Source organism: Propithecus coquereli, unplaced genomic scaffold, assembly GCF_000956105.1.
Source record: "Propithecus coquereli isolate 6110/MARCELLA unplaced genomic scaffold, Pcoq_1.0 Scaffold544, whole genome shotgun sequence".
Classification (NCBI taxonomy): Eukaryota; Metazoa; Chordata; class Mammalia; order Primates; family Indriidae; genus Propithecus; species Propithecus coquereli.
Window position 1 is genome coordinate 214,524 of NW_012151330.1, and position 15,799 is coordinate 230,322.

Genomic DNA, 15,799 nt, shown 5'->3' on the forward strand with positions numbered 1-15,799 from the left:
AAATCTTTGCTGGGCTGGGGCCGGGGACTGAGGGTGGGGACCCCCATAGTCACCACCCCTCACTCCCACCCCTGGTACAGACCCTGGCCAGGGTCTGCACCAGGGGTGACAGTGAGGGGTGGTGGCTCTGGGGGTCCCACCTTAGCCCTGCGTTCTGGCCCTGCGATCCTCCTGGCCGCCTGCATCCTTGTCCGTAGACCCTCTCTGCTCGGCGAGCTGCGACTCCCCGCGGACGCCGGGGTCCCCGGAGGCGGCTTCCTTTGTCTGCGCTCCCCGCCCTCCTCCGTGGTGCCCTCGCCCCTCACTCACCGCCCCAGCCCGCGAGGGCGAGGGGATCCGCGGGCGGCGCTTTATTCTGCCTCCTGCTCGCTGCCGTCGCCGCTCCGCCTCTGCCAGGGAAGAGCCTCCCAGACCCTCCTTCCCTGCCGCCGCAGACCCCTCCAGCCGGGGGTGGGCCCCAGGGGCTCCCGGAACGCTGAGCGCGGCGGGAGAGCTGCTGGCTGGGCCTGGGGTGTGGACCACAAGGAGTGGCTGCCTCCGCGTCCAAATTGGGGATTTCTACTCCGGATAATTCTACGCATCTCCTATAATGAGCCTGTAGAGCTGCGGAGGGGGCCTGGCGCCCCTGTCTGGGGCTGGGGCCGAACTTCGAGCACAGGTGCTGTCCGCTGCCCCAGGGGTCCCAGGATGGGGACAGTAGCCCTGAAGAGGCCCAAAGGCACTCCGTGAGGACCCCCCACGCCCCAGGAGAGGGGCTGAGGAGCCCAGGCCATGCCTCCACTGCCGCTGGAGCGGGACCCCCGGCAGCAGCCTGGTGTCTCCCTGCTGGTGCGCTACTTCACCATCCCCTGCAACGTCTGCCTGATCCTGCTGGCCACGTCCACGCTGGGCTTTGCGGTGCTGCTGTTCCTCAACACCTGTATGTGGCTGCTGGGCGTGGCCGCCCCCCCTGCCCAGGGAGCTGCTTCTGCTGGCCGAGCTCCACCCACTGCAAGGGCTGGAGGGCAGGCGGGGTGCAGAGTGGCTTGAGGCTGTTACATGGCTCCGCTGGGCCGCTTGCATCTTCTGGGGATGGGATGTGTTCCCTCAGGAACCCTGGGCCTCTGGAGGCCTGTCCTTGAGCTCTTGGTGGGGTTGACCCTCACCCTGAGCTGCAGAAACATTTCCTGTGGGAGTTGGGGGCGGAGGGGCAGTTGGCCACGTTGGGAGGTAGGGAGGGAGGGGCTGGGCTGGACTTGTCTAGGGAAGCAGGTAGCTGCCGGCACCCCAGCTGCTGGGCCCCCACCTGATAGGGTCAGGCCATGACCATGCAGCTGGGGGAGCAGAGAAAAGCCTAGATGTCTGGGGCTGGGCTGGGAGGGGCCTGGGAGGGCACGGTGCTCCTTTCAGGCCGGGCAAAGGGACGGGATAGGGAAAGACCTGCTCAGAGGGGCCTGACTCAGAGATCTGTTTTTTCCTAGACAAACCTGGGACTCACTTTACCGCAGCACCTCCGACGCCGGCTGATGGTGAGTGGGGCCGAGCTTGGGGGTGTCGAGTGAGCTGTGGCGTGCTTGTGGATCAGGGGCCGCTGGGCAAGGCCTACCAGGTGTGGTCAGTGTGTCTGTGAGGGGAAGAGGCTGCACTAGAGAGCCTGGTCCTTCCTGGGGGCCTGGGCGATCGGGTCTGGGGGCACAGATGTGTGTGGCTCTGCCTTCTCTGGGCCTCAGCAGTCTCAGCCTCAGAACTAGAACAAGCCCTGGAACCGACAAGTTGAGCTGACGTCAGACAACATGCAGCGTGGGGGTGGGAGTTGGCGGGTTGGGGCAGTGGGGTCAGTCTGGTTGGGGGCTTCCTTTCCTTTGTCCTCCTGCCTGTTGAGGAAGGGGTGGGGCTGAACAGAGGCTGGAGGTGGCCAGGTGCACATCGGGAGGCAGGGCTGGGGGCATGGGAGGGTGCCGGCCTGCTTACAGCTGTGCGAGGAGGGGCCAGGCGGGCTGGGGGGGTGCCCTGCAGGAAGGGGTGGGCCAGTGCTGCTGACCACCTTGTGGGCTGGGGCCTGACCTCCCAGGGGGGCTGCTGGTGTGTGGGCCGCAGCAGTCAGGGTGGCGTGAGGGAAAGTGAGGAAGTGGTTAGGGCTGCTCGGAGCAGGGGTGGGAGGCCCTTGGCGCCCTTGGAGCCTGGGGTCCTCTCCAGCAGGTGGGGAAGTACTTGCCCCATCGCTGTGTCTCCTGGCAGACAGGTACCTGTGTAGGTGCACAGAAGCCACATCTACAGGGCTGTGGGTCTGTCCTGATTAGGACTTGGGGTAGGACGATGGCATGGGGGCTCCTGCAGTGGTTGGGGGTGGGGAGTGCGGGTCTCATTCTGGGGACTGGGCCATGGGCTTTCCCTGGATGGGCTCCTGGGTAGCACAGGTAGTCTGGGTCCCTTCCTGGGTCTTGGCAGTGGGGCGTGACTGCTAGAGGGGGTGGGCTGCACCTGCGGGGAGGCCTCCTTCCCTCTGTCCACAGCTCCGTGGTGCCCACCTTGTGCTGGGAGGTAAGGGGGAGGTGCTCAGGGCTCTGAGAGGCAGGGAGTGGGGGCTGGGCACCCAGGAGCAGCAGCTGGATTTAGCGGCACAGGATTGAAGGGCTCTGCTGTGCTTCTTTGGCAGCTGTCCGGGGGGGGGTCACCTGCGGCCAGCTGCCCTCTGCTCTGGAGGCCACGGGGCTCCCAAGCTGCAGTGTGCTCTCACATGGCTGATGGGCTCCTGGTCCCAGGGACCCTGGCCAGGGTCTGCACCAGGGGTGACAGTGAGGGGTGGTGGCTCTGGGGGTCCCACCTTAGCCCTGCGTTCTGGCCCTGCGATCTCCTCTGTTGGCCCCCAGCCCCAGCCTCAACAGCTGCACCCCGCCTCAGGCTGTTCCCACAAGATCCTTAAGGCCCCTCTGAGCAACTAGCCCCTCCTGGGTTGTGGGCAGGGGAGACCTGTCTGCATGGCCAGGGTGCTTGGGGCCAGAGTGGCCTTGTACGGGTGTGAGCCTGTGGCCCCCAAGGGGCCTCCATCTGGGGTGTTGCTGTTCCCCCTCCTAGGACACAGAAGCCTTTTGGGTTTGTGACCCGAGGTATTTGGGGGACATGGAGTTGCCTTGTGGCAACTGTGGAACCTGTGGCAGCCTGCTTGTCTCATAAGACCCTCCCCCTCCTGACAACCCCCGGACTGGGGGCAGGAGGGTGTGACTTAGACAAGTCCCCCCATCTCTTAGGAAGGGGCCCAAGCCCTCCTAGTAGGACAGGCCACATAGAGGAGAAAAATCTTTGCTGGGCTGGGGCCGGGGACTGAGGGTGGGGACCCCCATAGTCACCACCCCTCACTCCCACCCCTGGTACAGACCCTGGCCAGGGTCCCTGGAACCAGGAGCCCATCAGCCAGGGGGCTTGGAGCCACCTGGATTTAAAGACCTGGCTAGGGTGGGAGGTCACCCTCCGCCCCCCCCAACATCCTCAGCCGCCTCTCTGGAAGCCCAGAGGCTGGTGAGCTATGGGACCCTCCGCTACACACCTGGGTCCCACATCCACACCCCACCCCATTGCACACTTACAGATGGCTACACGCCATGGCCATTGCCACGTGATACATGTCTAGCTGTGGCCACAGGCAGGGCTGGGGCATCAGCTCCCTCCCCCAACCCACCCGAGACCAGAGAGGAAGTTAAATATACCCGAACGGGCGGCTATAAAAAGCCACTGCCGCCTCCAGTGATGCGTATTGTGAGGGGGGCTTGGGCACGCAGCAGAAGGGATCGCGTGGGGGGCTGAGTGGCTGGGGGAGGCTCCCACAGGAGGCCGAGCCAGGGCAGGTGTGGCAGAGGTGCACCCTGGGGCGCTGCCAGAGCTGTCCCACGGGGACTTGGGGCTCGCGGGGGCCCAGGTGTGCCACTTGCGTTGGTGAGGCTGCGCAGGCAGCGACCAGGTGCACAGACCAGGTCTGAGCCCAGCTCTGCCGTCTGGCAGCAGCATGGCTCTGTTGGGGGCCTCGGCTATGCCTCAGCTTCCTCCCCTGCCAAGGGGCTTGAGGGGTACCATGTGCGGGGGTGCGCAAGTGGTGCCTGATGCACACAGAGGGAGGCTGCTGTGATGGGCTGTGCGTGCGCCTGTGTGAAGGTGTGCATGTGCAGTGCACATGTGGACATGTGTACACGCCGGTGGCTGGAGTCTGGTTTGAGCCAGGACAGGGACGGCCAAAGCTGAGGACAGTTCTCATCCCTGTGCTTAGGATGGTGGCCGACACGCCACATAGTGCTGTGTCTGGGCTTCTCTGCAAGTAACCCCCAGCCTGACCCCTACTGCTCCTGTGCACAGGAGGGGACACTGAGGCACTGCAGCATGACAACCTGCGGGGTCGCGTGGTGGGTGGAGACAGGGTGGGCAGAGGAGAGGCAGGGGTGGGGCACAGTGGGGGCACAGTGGGAGGGCGGCTGGGGCCCCTGTTCACTCGGCCTTCTGGGGTGGGCTGGGGACACCAGACACCACCAGAGCCTGGAGTGGGCTGTTGCCATGGCAACAGCTGGCTCCAGCTCTCAGTGCGCCCCACCCTGCTTGGAGCTGCGGGGGGCTTTCTCCCACCCCACTTCCCACACCTGCTGGGAGGTGACGGTAGCCATCCTGTCCCCTTTGCCATGACTTATTAATGATAATGGGACCCAGTTAAACATTTACTAGATCCAGACAGCTGTGCCTGTCCCCTTCCCATGCTGTGCTCTGGAGGCTACCCCAGGGGCTGTCCCTGGCGGCTCTGGGTTCGCCTGTCTGTCCGCCTGCCTTCTTCCCCCAAGCACGGACACGGACAGCCAGCCCCTCCCTGAGCACCCCTTGTCTGCAGTAGGGAGCGGCCCCTCCAAGGCCGAGGTCGAGGTCCCCTGGTAGGACGTGTGCCGGGCACTGTGGTCTGCAGTGTTAACGACTAACGTGTTACAGAACAGAGTGACAAGCACAGCTGCACAGCATCCCTGAGAAGGTCACCATTGGCAGGCTAGGATGGGGGGCAGAGAGCGGAGCAGGGCTGGGCGAGGCCAGGGGGAGGTCGAAGACAGGCCCTGGGGGCCCAGTGGGCCTGGCTCGAGGGAGGAGCTGGCCTGAAACCTGGCCTGGGGCCCTTGCCTGGGCGGGACCTCCCCAAGGGTGGCAGCAGTACGCAGGAAGGGTCCCCAGGGTTGTCGCGCCTGGGCGCTGAGGGTGTCAGGGGAGGGACTCTGGTGCTGACATGGACGGGGCTGTGAGGAGATGGCACGGGTGGGGGGTGGGAGGGTCTCTGCGGTGGCACTTAAGGGGTCCCCATCTCTGTGGGCACAGGCGCAGGCTGGTGCCTGCTGCGGGAGAGCCCTCCCCACGACCGCAGGGTTGGGGCATGGGGACAGTGCTTCCCGGTCCACGGTGCGTGGGGCCTGGGAGCGTGGCCGTGAGCACGAGCACCGGTGGACGCGAGTGGCTGTGTGCGTGGGGGCTAATGAACGGCCGACGGGCACTGCGCGGTCTCACGGGCGGTGGGTGTGGGACCAGGTGCGCTGGCGGCCGGTCCTGACCAGACCCTCCGTCCCTGTCCCACCCGCAGCGTGCCGGGGAATGCTGTGCGGCTTCGGCGCGGTGTGTGAGCCCAGCGCGGAGGGGCTGGGCCGGGCCTCCTGCGTGTGCAAGAAGAGCGCCTGCCCCAGCGTGGTGGCGCCTGTGTGCGGCTCCGACGCCTCCACCTACAGCAACGAGTGCGAGCTGCAGCGGGCGCAGTGCACCCAGCAGCGGCGCATCCGCCTGCTCAGCCGTGGGCCCTGCGGTGGGTGCCGTGGGGGGCGGGGCAGGCCCTGCGTCGCGGGCAAGCCCGAGGGGGCCTGGTATGACCCGCACACAACCCCACCAACAGGGTCCCGGGACCCCTGTGCCAACGTGACCTGCGGTTTTGGCAGCACCTGTGCGCGCTCAGCCGACGGGCAGTCGGCCTCGTGCCTGTGCCCCACGACCTGCCGGGGTGCCCCCGAGGGCACCGTGTGCGGCAGCGACGGCGCCGACTACCCCAGCGAGTGCCAGCTCCTGCGCCGCGCCTGCGCCAGTCAGGAGAACATCTTCAAGAAGTTCAGTGGCCCTTGCGGTGAGTGCCGCGCGGTTGCAGCCGGCTCTGCGCGCACAGGCGACAGCCCCTGACTCCTGCCCTTTCGACCCCCAGACCCCTGCCAGGGCGCCCTCACAGACCTGAGCCGCAGCTGCCGCGTGAACCCGCGCACGCGGCGCCCGGAGATGCTGCTGCGGCCGGAGAGCTGCCCTGCCCGGCAGGCGCCGGTGTGCGGGGATGACGGCGTCACCTATGACAATGACTGCGTCATGGGCCGCGTGGGCGCTGCCCGCGGCCTCCTCCTCCAGAAAGTGCGCTCGGGCCAGTGCCAGCCTCAAGGTGGGTGGGTGGCTCCCAGAGGAGGGCCCCCCCCACCGCACCCTCCCTGCGCGCTGGGTGTCCCCCCTCCCCCGCCCATGCGTCCCTTGTACAGCCGGGACGAGGGGAGGCTCTGGCCTCTCTGTGACGTCGTGCCCGCCCCCAGACCAGTGCCCGGAGCCCTGCCGCTTCAACGCTGTGTGCCTCTCCCGCCGGGGCCGCCGCCACTGCTCCTGTGACCGTGTCACTTGTGACGGGGCCTACAGGCCTGTGTGTGCCCAGGACGGGCACACGTATGACAACGACTGCTGGCGCCAGCAGGCCGAGTGTCGGCAGCAGCGTGCCATCCCCACCAGGCACCGGGGCCCGTGTGGTGAGCGCAAGCAACCTTGGGTGGGGTCCAGGTTGGGGGCGGGCCAGTCCTGCGTCGGTCCTGTCCTGACATCACACACCATCTTCATCCCTCATCATGCTCCTTCCGGGATCCGGGGCAAGGGCTGGTCACTCTGGGAAGGCTTTGGGGGGCTGGAGGCCGTGGGGGGTGGTGCCTGGGACGGGGCGGGGCGGAGGTGGGGGCCACGTGCAGGCTCCCTGGTCCCCGCTCCCAGCCCTCCATCGGTCTCCCTACCCCGTGCCCGGCCATGACACCAGGGTCCTGGACTCCTGGGGCTCGTGCAGCCACCAGCCCCCTGAGAGGCAGGGCCCCGGTCAGAACTGGAGGGGCCGGTGGGGGGTGGTGGCAGCTGGGCAGCAGCTGCGTGTCTTGAGGGGTCGGCTGCGGTGGCTCCACCTGTTCTGTCCGTCTCGGTCAGTGCACCGTCTTCCTGGCCTCTCTTCCTGCGTCTGTCTCCTGTCCTCGGTCCTTTCCTCCCTGTCGGCTCCGCCTCTTGTGTCTTCCAGCCTGACCACTGGCAGGAGGAGGTGTCGCGCCCGCCTGCCCGGAGTCCGCAGCCCGAGGTCTGCCCCCGGTGCGGCGGGGGGTTGGCTCGCTGCTGCCTGGCCTGTGGTCCTAGAGCAAGTGGACAGACACCACCTCCCCCTGCGGCCCTGGGTGTGACTCGGGGTGCAGACTTCCCCCGCCCACGGAGGGAGCCCCCGACACCCACGTGTGTCCTGCGGCTGCTGGGGGTCGGGGGTCAGTGGCCCGGGCGGGCTGGGCAAGTGCGGCCCGCAGCTGGCAGCGGGCAGGCGTGAGCGGCCCGCGCACACTCCTGGGGCCGCTTGGGCCTGTGTCCCTGTCCGCCTGTGTCGTGTCTGTCCCTTCTCTGCCATGTCCTGCATCTTGCCCTTCTCCCCGTTCGCTCTTCCTCCGCCATCCCCACCCTGGGAAGGGACTGCTGCGTGGGGCTGGGGGCTCGGCCCAGAGCCGAGGGGGGCACAGGGGCCCGCTGAGCGCCCGTGTCCCCCCCAGACCAGGCCCCGTCCCCGTGCCGTGGGGTGCAGTGTGCATTCGGGGCAACGTGTGCCGTGAAGAACGGGCAAGCAGCCTGCGAGTGCCAGCAGGCGTGCTCGGGCGTCTACGATCCCGTGTGCGGCAGCGACGGCGTCACCTACGGCAGCGCGTGTGAACTGGAGGCCACGGCCTGCACCCTCGGGCAGGAGATCCGGGTGGCCCGCAGAGGACCCTGTGGTCAGTGGCGGGCGGGTGGGTCTGGTCGGGGTAGGGCTCGCCTGGTCGCATTGGTGACAGAGCCCCCTCCCCAGACCGCTGTGGGCAGTGCCGCTTCGGAGCCCTGTGCGAGGCTGAGACGGGGCGCTGTGTGTGCCCCTCGGAATGCGTGGCCTCCGCCCAGCCCGTGTGCGGTTCTGACGGGCACACATATGCCAGCGAGTGTGAGCTGCACGTCCACGCCTGCACACACCAGATCAGCCTGCACGTGGCCTCGGCTGGACACTGCCGTGAGTGGGGCCCTGGGGCCAGGCGGGCGGGTGCCTGCCTCCCCTGGCCAGGGCCTGCAGACCCCGCCTGGCTCTTTCTCCTGCAGAGACCTGTGGAGACGCAGTGTGCGCCTTCGGGGCTGTGTGCTCAGCGGGGCAGTGTGTGTGTCCCCGGTGCGAGCGCCCCCCGCCCGGCCCCGTGTGCGGCAGTGACGGTGTCACCTACGGCAGTGCGTGTGAGCTGCGGGAAGCTGCCTGCCGCCAACAGGTGCAGATTGAGGAGGTCCGGGCAGGGCCGTGTGAGCAGGGTAGGTCCAGGGCGCAGCTGATGTGAGCCGCGGGGCACCGGCCTCAGACAAGGACCCCGTGGGTGACGCAGTCCCCGTTCCCCACAGCCGAGTGTGGCTCTGGAGGCTCCGGCTCCGGGGAGGACGGCGAGTGTGAGCAGGAGCTGTGCCGGCAGCGTGGTGGCGTCTGGGACGAGGACTCAGAGGACGGGCCGTGCATCTGTGACTTCAGCTGCCAGAGTGTCCCGAGGAGCCCGGTGAGCCCCCACCCCGCTCGGGCGCCCGGCGGGCGGTGAGGACGGGCTGAGGCTGCCCACACTGACACCACCCCTGCAGGTGTGTGGCTCAGATGGCATCACCTATGGCACCGAGTGCGACCTGAAGAAGGCCAGGTGCGAGTCACAGCAAGAGCTGTACGTCGCGGCGCAGGGAGCCTGCCAAGGTGGGTGGGCGCCACGGGGTGCGCGGTGCCGCAGCCTCTGCTCCTGTGTGCGCTAGCGTGAGGCGGGGTTGTGTGTGTGTGCTGGGGTGGGCTTGCGTGTGTGCTGCGTGTTCCTATTTGAGCAGCGTGGCGTGTGGGTGGGTGCGCAACAAGCCCCTGCCCGGCGCCAGGCCAGGCTCCGGTGTTGGGGGCAGCGGTGGACCAGTTGGGGCTCCGCCCTCTGGGTCTGTCTCTCCTGTGGGGCAAAACCAGCTGTGATCCAGTAAATGCATCAAATCTATTACGAGGTTATGCTGATGCATGTACACGGATGCATGTCTGCCTGGGGTAAGAGTGTGGGAACGTGGGCAAAAGTGTGCGTCTTCATTGTGTGTGAGCTGGCTGGTATAGACGCTTTCTCAGTATGCACGGGGCTGTTTCCATGATTCGGGGTATTCTGTGTGCATGGGGCCCTGTGTGTTCTGTGGGTTCCTGCTCTCGCGTTTATAGACATGTCTTCACGTGTGGTGTGGTGGCCTCACCTGTGACCTCATCTGTGACCTCAGCCCTCAGCTCCCAGGCCCCAGTGGGAGCGGGCGTCAGGGCTGGGCAGTCACAGCTGACTGGCAGACGCAGAGTGGCCAGGCCCGGTGGTGTCCAGCGCTGCGCGAGGTCTGAGCCCTGTGCCCTTCCCGGCAGGCCCCACCTTGGCCCCGCTGCTGCCTGTGGCCCCTGCACACTGTACCCAGACCCCCTACGGCTGCTGCCGGGACAACATCACTGCTGCCCGGGGTGTGGGCCTGGCCGGCTGCCCCAGTGAGTACCATGCCGGGCCCCGACCGCCGGCCAGCCTGGGGCAGCCATGCGGCCGCGCGACCCTATCTGCCTCGGCCCCGCAGGTGTGTGTCAGTGCAACCCACACGGCTCCTACAGCGCGACCTGCGACACAGCCACGGGACAGTGCTCCTGCCGCCCAGGCGTGGGTGGCCTCCGGTGTGACCGTTGCGAGCCTGGTTTCTGGAACTTCCGCGGCATCGTCACTGATGGCCGGAGTGGCTGCACCCGTGAGTGATGGGGCACAGAGCTGTCCACAAGCCCAGTGCTCCTGCCAGTGTCCCCAGCCCTGTGCTGTCCTCTCACCTGCTCAGGCCCTGGCCCGATGCACGCCAGGCTAGGACTGGGTGGGGCCGGGTCGCAGGCCGGGCTCTGGGGGTCCTGCCCAGTGCGGACATCAGGTCTCCCCCAGCCTGCAGCTGTGAGCCCCGGGGCGCCGTGCGGGATGACTGCGAGCAGATGACCGGGCTGTGCTCCTGTAAGCCCGGGGTGGCCGGTCCCAAGTGCGGGCAGTGTCCGGATGGCCGCGCCCTGGGCCCTGCTGGCTGCGAAGCAGGTGAGGCGGGTGAGGGCTGGTGTGGACCTGGGGCTTCCCGCGTGGGGTGGGGCCCAATGAGCTGGCGGGTTCCCGTGTCTGTGCCCAGCCCCCGTGGCGCGCGGGACCTGTGCAGACATGCGCTGCGAGTTTGGTGCGTCCTGCGTGGAGGAGGCTGGCTCCGCCCGCTGCGCCTGCCCGACGCTTGCCTGTCCAGAGGCCAACGCCACCAAGGTGAGAGTGCGCACCGTGGGGGGTGGGCTGGGGGAGGCCTCGCCCGAGCATCCTTGCCTGTGCACAGGTCTGCGGGTCGGACGGAGTCACGTACGGCAACGAGTGCCAGCTGAAGACCATCGCCTGCCGCCAGGGTCTGCATATCTCCGTCCGGAGCCTCGGCCCGTGCCAGGGTGAGGCCCGACGGCCACCGCCCAGAACTGACGAGGAAGCCCGACCCTTCCCTGACCCTGGGCCCTGCAGCCGGCCCCACGGCAACCTCCTCTCCTTGCAGAGGCTCCTGGCACCCACCCGACACCTGCACCCGTGACCAGCTCGGGGCTCATCCTGAATGAGGCGCTGCCGCCCCCACCCAGCGCCCTCCCCCTGGCTCCTGGCAGTACCCCCCGCAGCCGGCCTACCCGTCCACCCCCATCACGGCCTCGGACCACTGCCAGCGTCCCCAGGACCACCATGCGGCCCGTGCTGACAGTGCCCCCCACGGCACCCTCCCCCGCACCCAGCCTCGCCACGTCTGCCTTTGCTGAGTCCGGCAGCGCTGACGGGAGTGGAGACCAGGAGCTGAGTGGGGACCAGGAGGCCAGCGGGGGAGGCTCCGGGGGTGAGCAGGGCACAGGGGAGGGTCTGGGGTGCGTGGGACTCCAGGTTGCAGGGGCAGGTCTGGGGTATATGGGACTCCAGATCATGGGGGCAGATCTGGGGTGCGTGGGGCGCGGGGGCAGGTCTGGGGTGTGCAGAGCACGGTGAAGGTCTGGGGTGCGCAGGACTCCGTGGTGGAGGGGCAGGTCTGAGGTGCGTGGGGTGAAGGGGCAGGTCTGGGGTGTGTGGGGCTCTGGGGTGTGCAGAGCAAGGGGGAGGGTCTGGGGTGTATGGGACTCCAGACCATGGGGGCAGATCTGGGGTGTGTGGGGCACGGTGAAGGTCTGGGGTGCACAGGGCATGGGGAAGGGTGTGGGGGGGTGGGCCCAGAAAAGGCTCCACCTGGGGCTGGGCTGAGACTGTGCCTCCGCAGGACTTGAGCCCCCTGAGGGCAGTGGCGTGGTGACCCCGGGGCCACCAGTGGAGCGGGCTTCCTGCTATAACTCGCCTTTGGGCTGCTGCTCGGATGGGAAGACACCCTCGCTGGACGCGGGGGGCTCCAACTGCCCTGGTGAGTGTGTGGCTGGAGGCAGGTAGAGTGAGGACCAGCCTGGACATGGCCGGGGTGCCCTCCCCACCCCTGGGCAGCAGGTCGGTACCGAGGGTGACAGTCTTGGGGATTCGGCACACACGCACATGTGTGGTCTTGGTCCCTGCACACACGTGTGCTCAGGACCTGTGCGTAACCCGTCTCTCTCGCTGCAAGCCGGCACGGGCGCTGCTCCGAGGAGTCCGCCTGGTAACTGACGCCAGCCCTGCCCTGGGGTCCCCACTAACCTCACGACCATCTGACTAACATCCACCTGCCCTGCGCCTGCGTGTTTTGCTGCTGGGGCCTGGGCCTGGGCCGGCCAGGTGGGCCAGGAGGTCCTCACTGCCCCTCCCCTGCAGCCACCAAGGCGTTCCAGGGCGTGCTGGAGCTCGAGGGGGTCGAGGGCCAGGAGCTGTTCTACACGCCCGAGATGGCCGACCCCAAGTCGGAGCTGTTTGGGGAGACGGCCAGGAGCATCGAGAGCGCCGTAAGCAGGGCTTGGGGTGCGGGGCAGCCCACCCGGCCCCTGGTTTCGCCCCGGGACAGACCAGAGCAGCACTGGGGCAGGGGGACCAGCTCCAGCAGGACTTGGGCAGCCCCCGAGTCACTGCCTCCTCCCTGCCCACAGCTAGACGACCTCTTCCGGAACTCAGATGTCAAGAAGGACTTCCGGAGTGTCCACCTGCGTGACCTGGGGCCTGGCAGATCAGTCCGAGCCATTGTGGATGTGCACTTTGACCCCAGTGAGCCTCCCCCCAGGTGTCTGTGGGAGGCGGTGGGGGGTGCAGGGGGGCTGCCTGCTCAGAGCCCCCTCCTCCCCAGCCACAACCTTCAGGGCGCCCGACGTGGGCCGGGCCCTGCTCCGGCAGATCCAGGCGTCCCGGCGCCGGTCCCTGGGGGTGAGGCGCCCACTGCAGGAACATGTGCGATTCATGGACTTTGGTGAGCCCCCGTTTCCTATCCCCCGTCCTGTCTCCCGTGCCCGGCAGATCCTGACGGTTACCCCCACCCTCAGACTGGTTTCCTGCCTTCTTCACGGGAGCCACTGCCGCCGTGGCCACGGCCAGAGCCACCACTGTGGCCCGCCTGCCTTCTGCAGTGACTCCTCGGGCCCTGTACCCCAGTCACACGAGCCGGCCGGTCGGCAAGACCACCGCCCTGCCTACCACACGCCGGCCCCCCACCACTGCCCCCAGCCGCATGCCCGGACACCGGCCTCTGCCCGCAGGCCCCCAGCAGTCCCCCAGGGCCTGCGACTCCCAGCCCTGCCTCCACGGGGGGACCTGCCGGGAGCAGGACTCGGGTGGGGACTTCAGCTGCAGCTGCCCGGAAGGCAGGGGAGGCGCCGTCTGTGAGAAGGGTAAGGGCGTCGCCACCAGGAGGGGCTGGGGTGGATCCTTGAGGCTTCTCTACCCGACACTCCCCGTCGCTCCGCAGCGCTGCGCGCCCCCGTGCCAGCCTTCGGGGGCCGCTCCTTCCTGGCCTTCCCCACTCTCCGTGCCTACCACACGCTGCGCCTGGCGCTGGAGTTCCGGGCGCTGGAGCCGCAAGGGCTGCTGCTTTATAACGGCAACGCGCGCGGCAAGGACTTCCTGGCACTGGTGCTGCAGAGCGGCCGCGTGCAGCTCAGGTGGGCGGGGTGGGGCTCGGGTGCTGGGGTGCAGCTCGGGGGGCCGGGTGGGTGCAGCTCAGGGGGGCAGAGTGTAGCAGGGCCGGCAGAGCGGGGTGGAGCACGGCTCGGGAACAGACCAGACCAGTGGTCCTGAGCACTGCTCCTGCCCCAGGTTTGACACGGGTTCGGGGCCTGCAGTGCTGACCAGCGCAGTGCCCATAGAGCCCGGCCGCTGGCACCGCCTGGAGCTGTCACGGCACTGGCGCCGGGGTACACTCTCGGTGGATGGTGAGACGCCCGTTCTGGGTGAGAGCCCCAGGGGCACCGACGGCCTCAACCTGGACACAGACCTGTTCGTGGGCGGTGTCCCTGAGGACCAGGCTGCCGTGTGAGCACCGCGGGTGGCGTGGCTCTGGCCTCTGGCTCGCGGCGGCACCCAAGAGGCCCAAGCAGTCTTGCAAATAGCCAAGGGGGGAGGGCATTGCCCCTTTTATGTCCCTGTGGCGGTGACCCCGCTCCTGACCCTGTCCTGTTGTCGGGGGGCCGCCCGTGGCTGGGGAGGGCCTGGCCCCGACGTCAGCCCCGCTCCTGGTCCGTCCTGCTTGGGCCCAGCCACATCCTAAGCAGCAGAGGGGTTGGGAATGGGGGTGTCCCTGGCCTGTCGGGGATGTGTGTTCTAACTGGCCTGAGTGACCACCTGTGGCCCCTGACCCCCGTCCCCTTCCTGGTGGCAGGGTGCTGGAGCGGACCGCCGTGGGCACTGGCCTGAGGGGCTGCATTCGCCTGCTGGACGTCAACAACCAGCGGCTGGAGCTCGGCGGCCAGCAGGGGGCTGCGGCTCACGGCTCCGGTGTGGGCGAGTGCGGGGACCACCCCTGCCTGCCCAACCCCTGCCGCGACGGGGCCCCGTGCCAGGCCCTGCAGGCCGGCATGTTCCGCTGCCAGTGCCCGCCCGGCCGCTTTGGTGAGGGCAGGGTCCAGGCTGGGTGCTGGGGGGGTCCACGTGTCTGTGAGGGGTCTCATGCCTCTAGGGACCCCCATCCTGTCTTCCTCCCTCCAGGCCCAACGTGCGCAGAGGAGAAGAGTCCCTGTCGGCCGAACCCCTGCCACGGGGCAGCCCCCTGCCACGTGCTGCCGGAGGGTGGGGCCACGTGCGAGTGCCCCCTGGGCCGTGGAGGTGCCCTCTGCCAGATAGGTGGGGGCGTGGGGCTCTCAGGGCAGGGTGGGGGCAGGCCGGGGCTGGGTTCCAGTTAGGGTTGGGGTTTGGGTTGGGGCCCGGCCTGGTGTTAAGTTTTGAGTCAGGCTCGGGCCGGTGGGGCTGGGGGGTGCAGGAGGCCCCGGGTCAGGGCCGGAGCCTGCGTGACTCCGCCTGTTCCCCACAGTCTCGGAGCCTGATCTCGCGCGGCCTTTCCTGGCTGACTTCAGCGGCTTCTCCTACCTGGAGCTGAGCGGCCTGCACACCTTCGGGCGGGACCTAGGGTCAGTGGGGGGAAGGGCCAGCCCCCGCCTCCGTCCCGCCGGTGGGGGGTGGGGACAGTGAGAGGCCCACGACCCCGCGTGACCCCAGGGAGAAGATGGAGCTGGAGGTGGTGTTCCTGGCCCGCGGCCCCAGCGGCTTGCTCCTCTACAACGGCCAGAAGACCGACGGCAAGGGGGACTTCGTGTCGCTGGCGCTGCGCGACCGCCGCCTGGAGTTCCGCTACGACCTGGGCAAGGGGGCCGCGATCATCAGGTGGGCGCAGTGTGCGGGGCAACCGAGCGCGGCGCGGGCCAGTGGGGGGCGGGGCCTGCTCACGCGCACCCGCCTCGCCAGGAGCAAGGAGCCGGTCGCCCTGGGCACCTGGACCCGCGTCTCGCTGGAGCGGAACGGCCGCAAGGGCTCCCTGCGTGTCGGTGACGGGCCCCGCGTGCTGGGCGAGTCCCCGGTGAGTCCCCGCCGCGCGTGGGGCCGGGGCCCTCCCCACTGCTGCCACTGCCGCCGCCTCCTCTCCCCGCAGGGCCTGGCCGCCCGCGGCCCTCGCTGAACTGTTCTCTCTGTCTTGCTGTCCTCTGCTCCCTCTGCCTCCCTGCTCTCTGCTCTCCTCCGCCACCCCCACGCGCTCGGATGTCAGAAGTCCCGCAAGGTACCGTCCGCCCGCGTCTGGCTCATGTCTCAGCGCCTCCGCCCTAGTGTAGCTCCCCTCTGAGGACCGAGTCCAGCGTTGCGCGTGATCAGCGCCGCCCCTAGCTAGGCCGGGCCTGGGGGCGTCGTCACAGGCGGTCGGCCCGCGCAGCCCCTCACCGGCGCCTCCCCGCAGGTCCCGCACACCATCCTCAACCTGAAGGAGCCGCTCTACGTGGGGGGGGCCCCCGACTTCAGCAAGCTGGCGCGGGCAGCTGCGGTGTCCTCCGGCTTTGACGGCGCCATCCAGCTGGTATGCGGGGCGGGGCGGGCTGCAGCGGCGGAGC

The 15,799-nt window shown here is 68.5% G+C and overlaps 1 protein-coding gene across 3 annotated transcripts in view; it reads left to right on the plus strand.

Annotated features, from left to right (window-relative positions):
- Window positions 1-15,799, plus strand: part of AGRN (agrin) — a 31,452-nt gene that overhangs the window by 11,868 nt on the left and 3,785 nt on the right. The window contains exons 3-32 of one of the 3 annotated variants that reach the window (XM_012657546.1): window positions 1,461-1,508; window positions 5,573-5,788; window positions 5,876-6,100; window positions 6,176-6,400; window positions 6,546-6,752; window positions 7,791-8,009; window positions 8,084-8,278; window positions 8,365-8,565; window positions 8,653-8,801; window positions 8,881-8,986; window positions 9,665-9,781; window positions 9,865-10,029; window positions 10,212-10,355; window positions 10,444-10,568; window positions 10,636-10,741; window positions 10,843-11,169; window positions 11,581-11,718; window positions 12,099-12,226; window positions 12,368-12,482; window positions 12,562-12,681; window positions 12,755-13,099; window positions 13,177-13,369; window positions 13,524-13,739; window positions 14,086-14,315; window positions 14,412-14,546; window positions 14,734-14,830; window positions 14,919-15,083; window positions 15,165-15,276; window positions 15,463-15,474; window positions 15,649-15,765. In XM_012657546.1, the coding sequence (XP_012513000.1) occupies window positions 1,461-1,508; window positions 5,573-5,788; window positions 5,876-6,100; window positions 6,176-6,400; window positions 6,546-6,752; window positions 7,791-8,009; window positions 8,084-8,278; window positions 8,365-8,565; window positions 8,653-8,801; window positions 8,881-8,986; window positions 9,665-9,781; window positions 9,865-10,029; window positions 10,212-10,355; window positions 10,444-10,568; window positions 10,636-10,741; window positions 10,843-11,169; window positions 11,581-11,718; window positions 12,099-12,226; window positions 12,368-12,482; window positions 12,562-12,681; window positions 12,755-13,099; window positions 13,177-13,369; window positions 13,524-13,739; window positions 14,086-14,315; window positions 14,412-14,546; window positions 14,734-14,830; window positions 14,919-15,083; window positions 15,165-15,276; window positions 15,463-15,474; window positions 15,649-15,765 (4,898 nt within the window). The remainder of the gene's footprint in view (window positions 1-1,460; window positions 1,509-5,572; window positions 5,789-5,875; window positions 6,101-6,175; window positions 6,401-6,545; window positions 6,753-7,790; window positions 8,010-8,083; window positions 8,279-8,364; window positions 8,566-8,652; window positions 8,802-8,880; window positions 8,987-9,664; window positions 9,782-9,864; window positions 10,030-10,211; window positions 10,356-10,443; window positions 10,569-10,635; window positions 10,742-10,842; window positions 11,170-11,580; window positions 11,719-12,098; window positions 12,227-12,367; window positions 12,483-12,561; window positions 12,682-12,754; window positions 13,100-13,176; window positions 13,370-13,523; window positions 13,740-14,085; window positions 14,316-14,411; window positions 14,547-14,733; window positions 14,831-14,918; window positions 15,084-15,164; window positions 15,277-15,462; window positions 15,475-15,648; window positions 15,766-15,799) is intronic. The other 2 variants (XM_012657548.1, XM_012657547.1) reach the window with 2 other exon arrangements.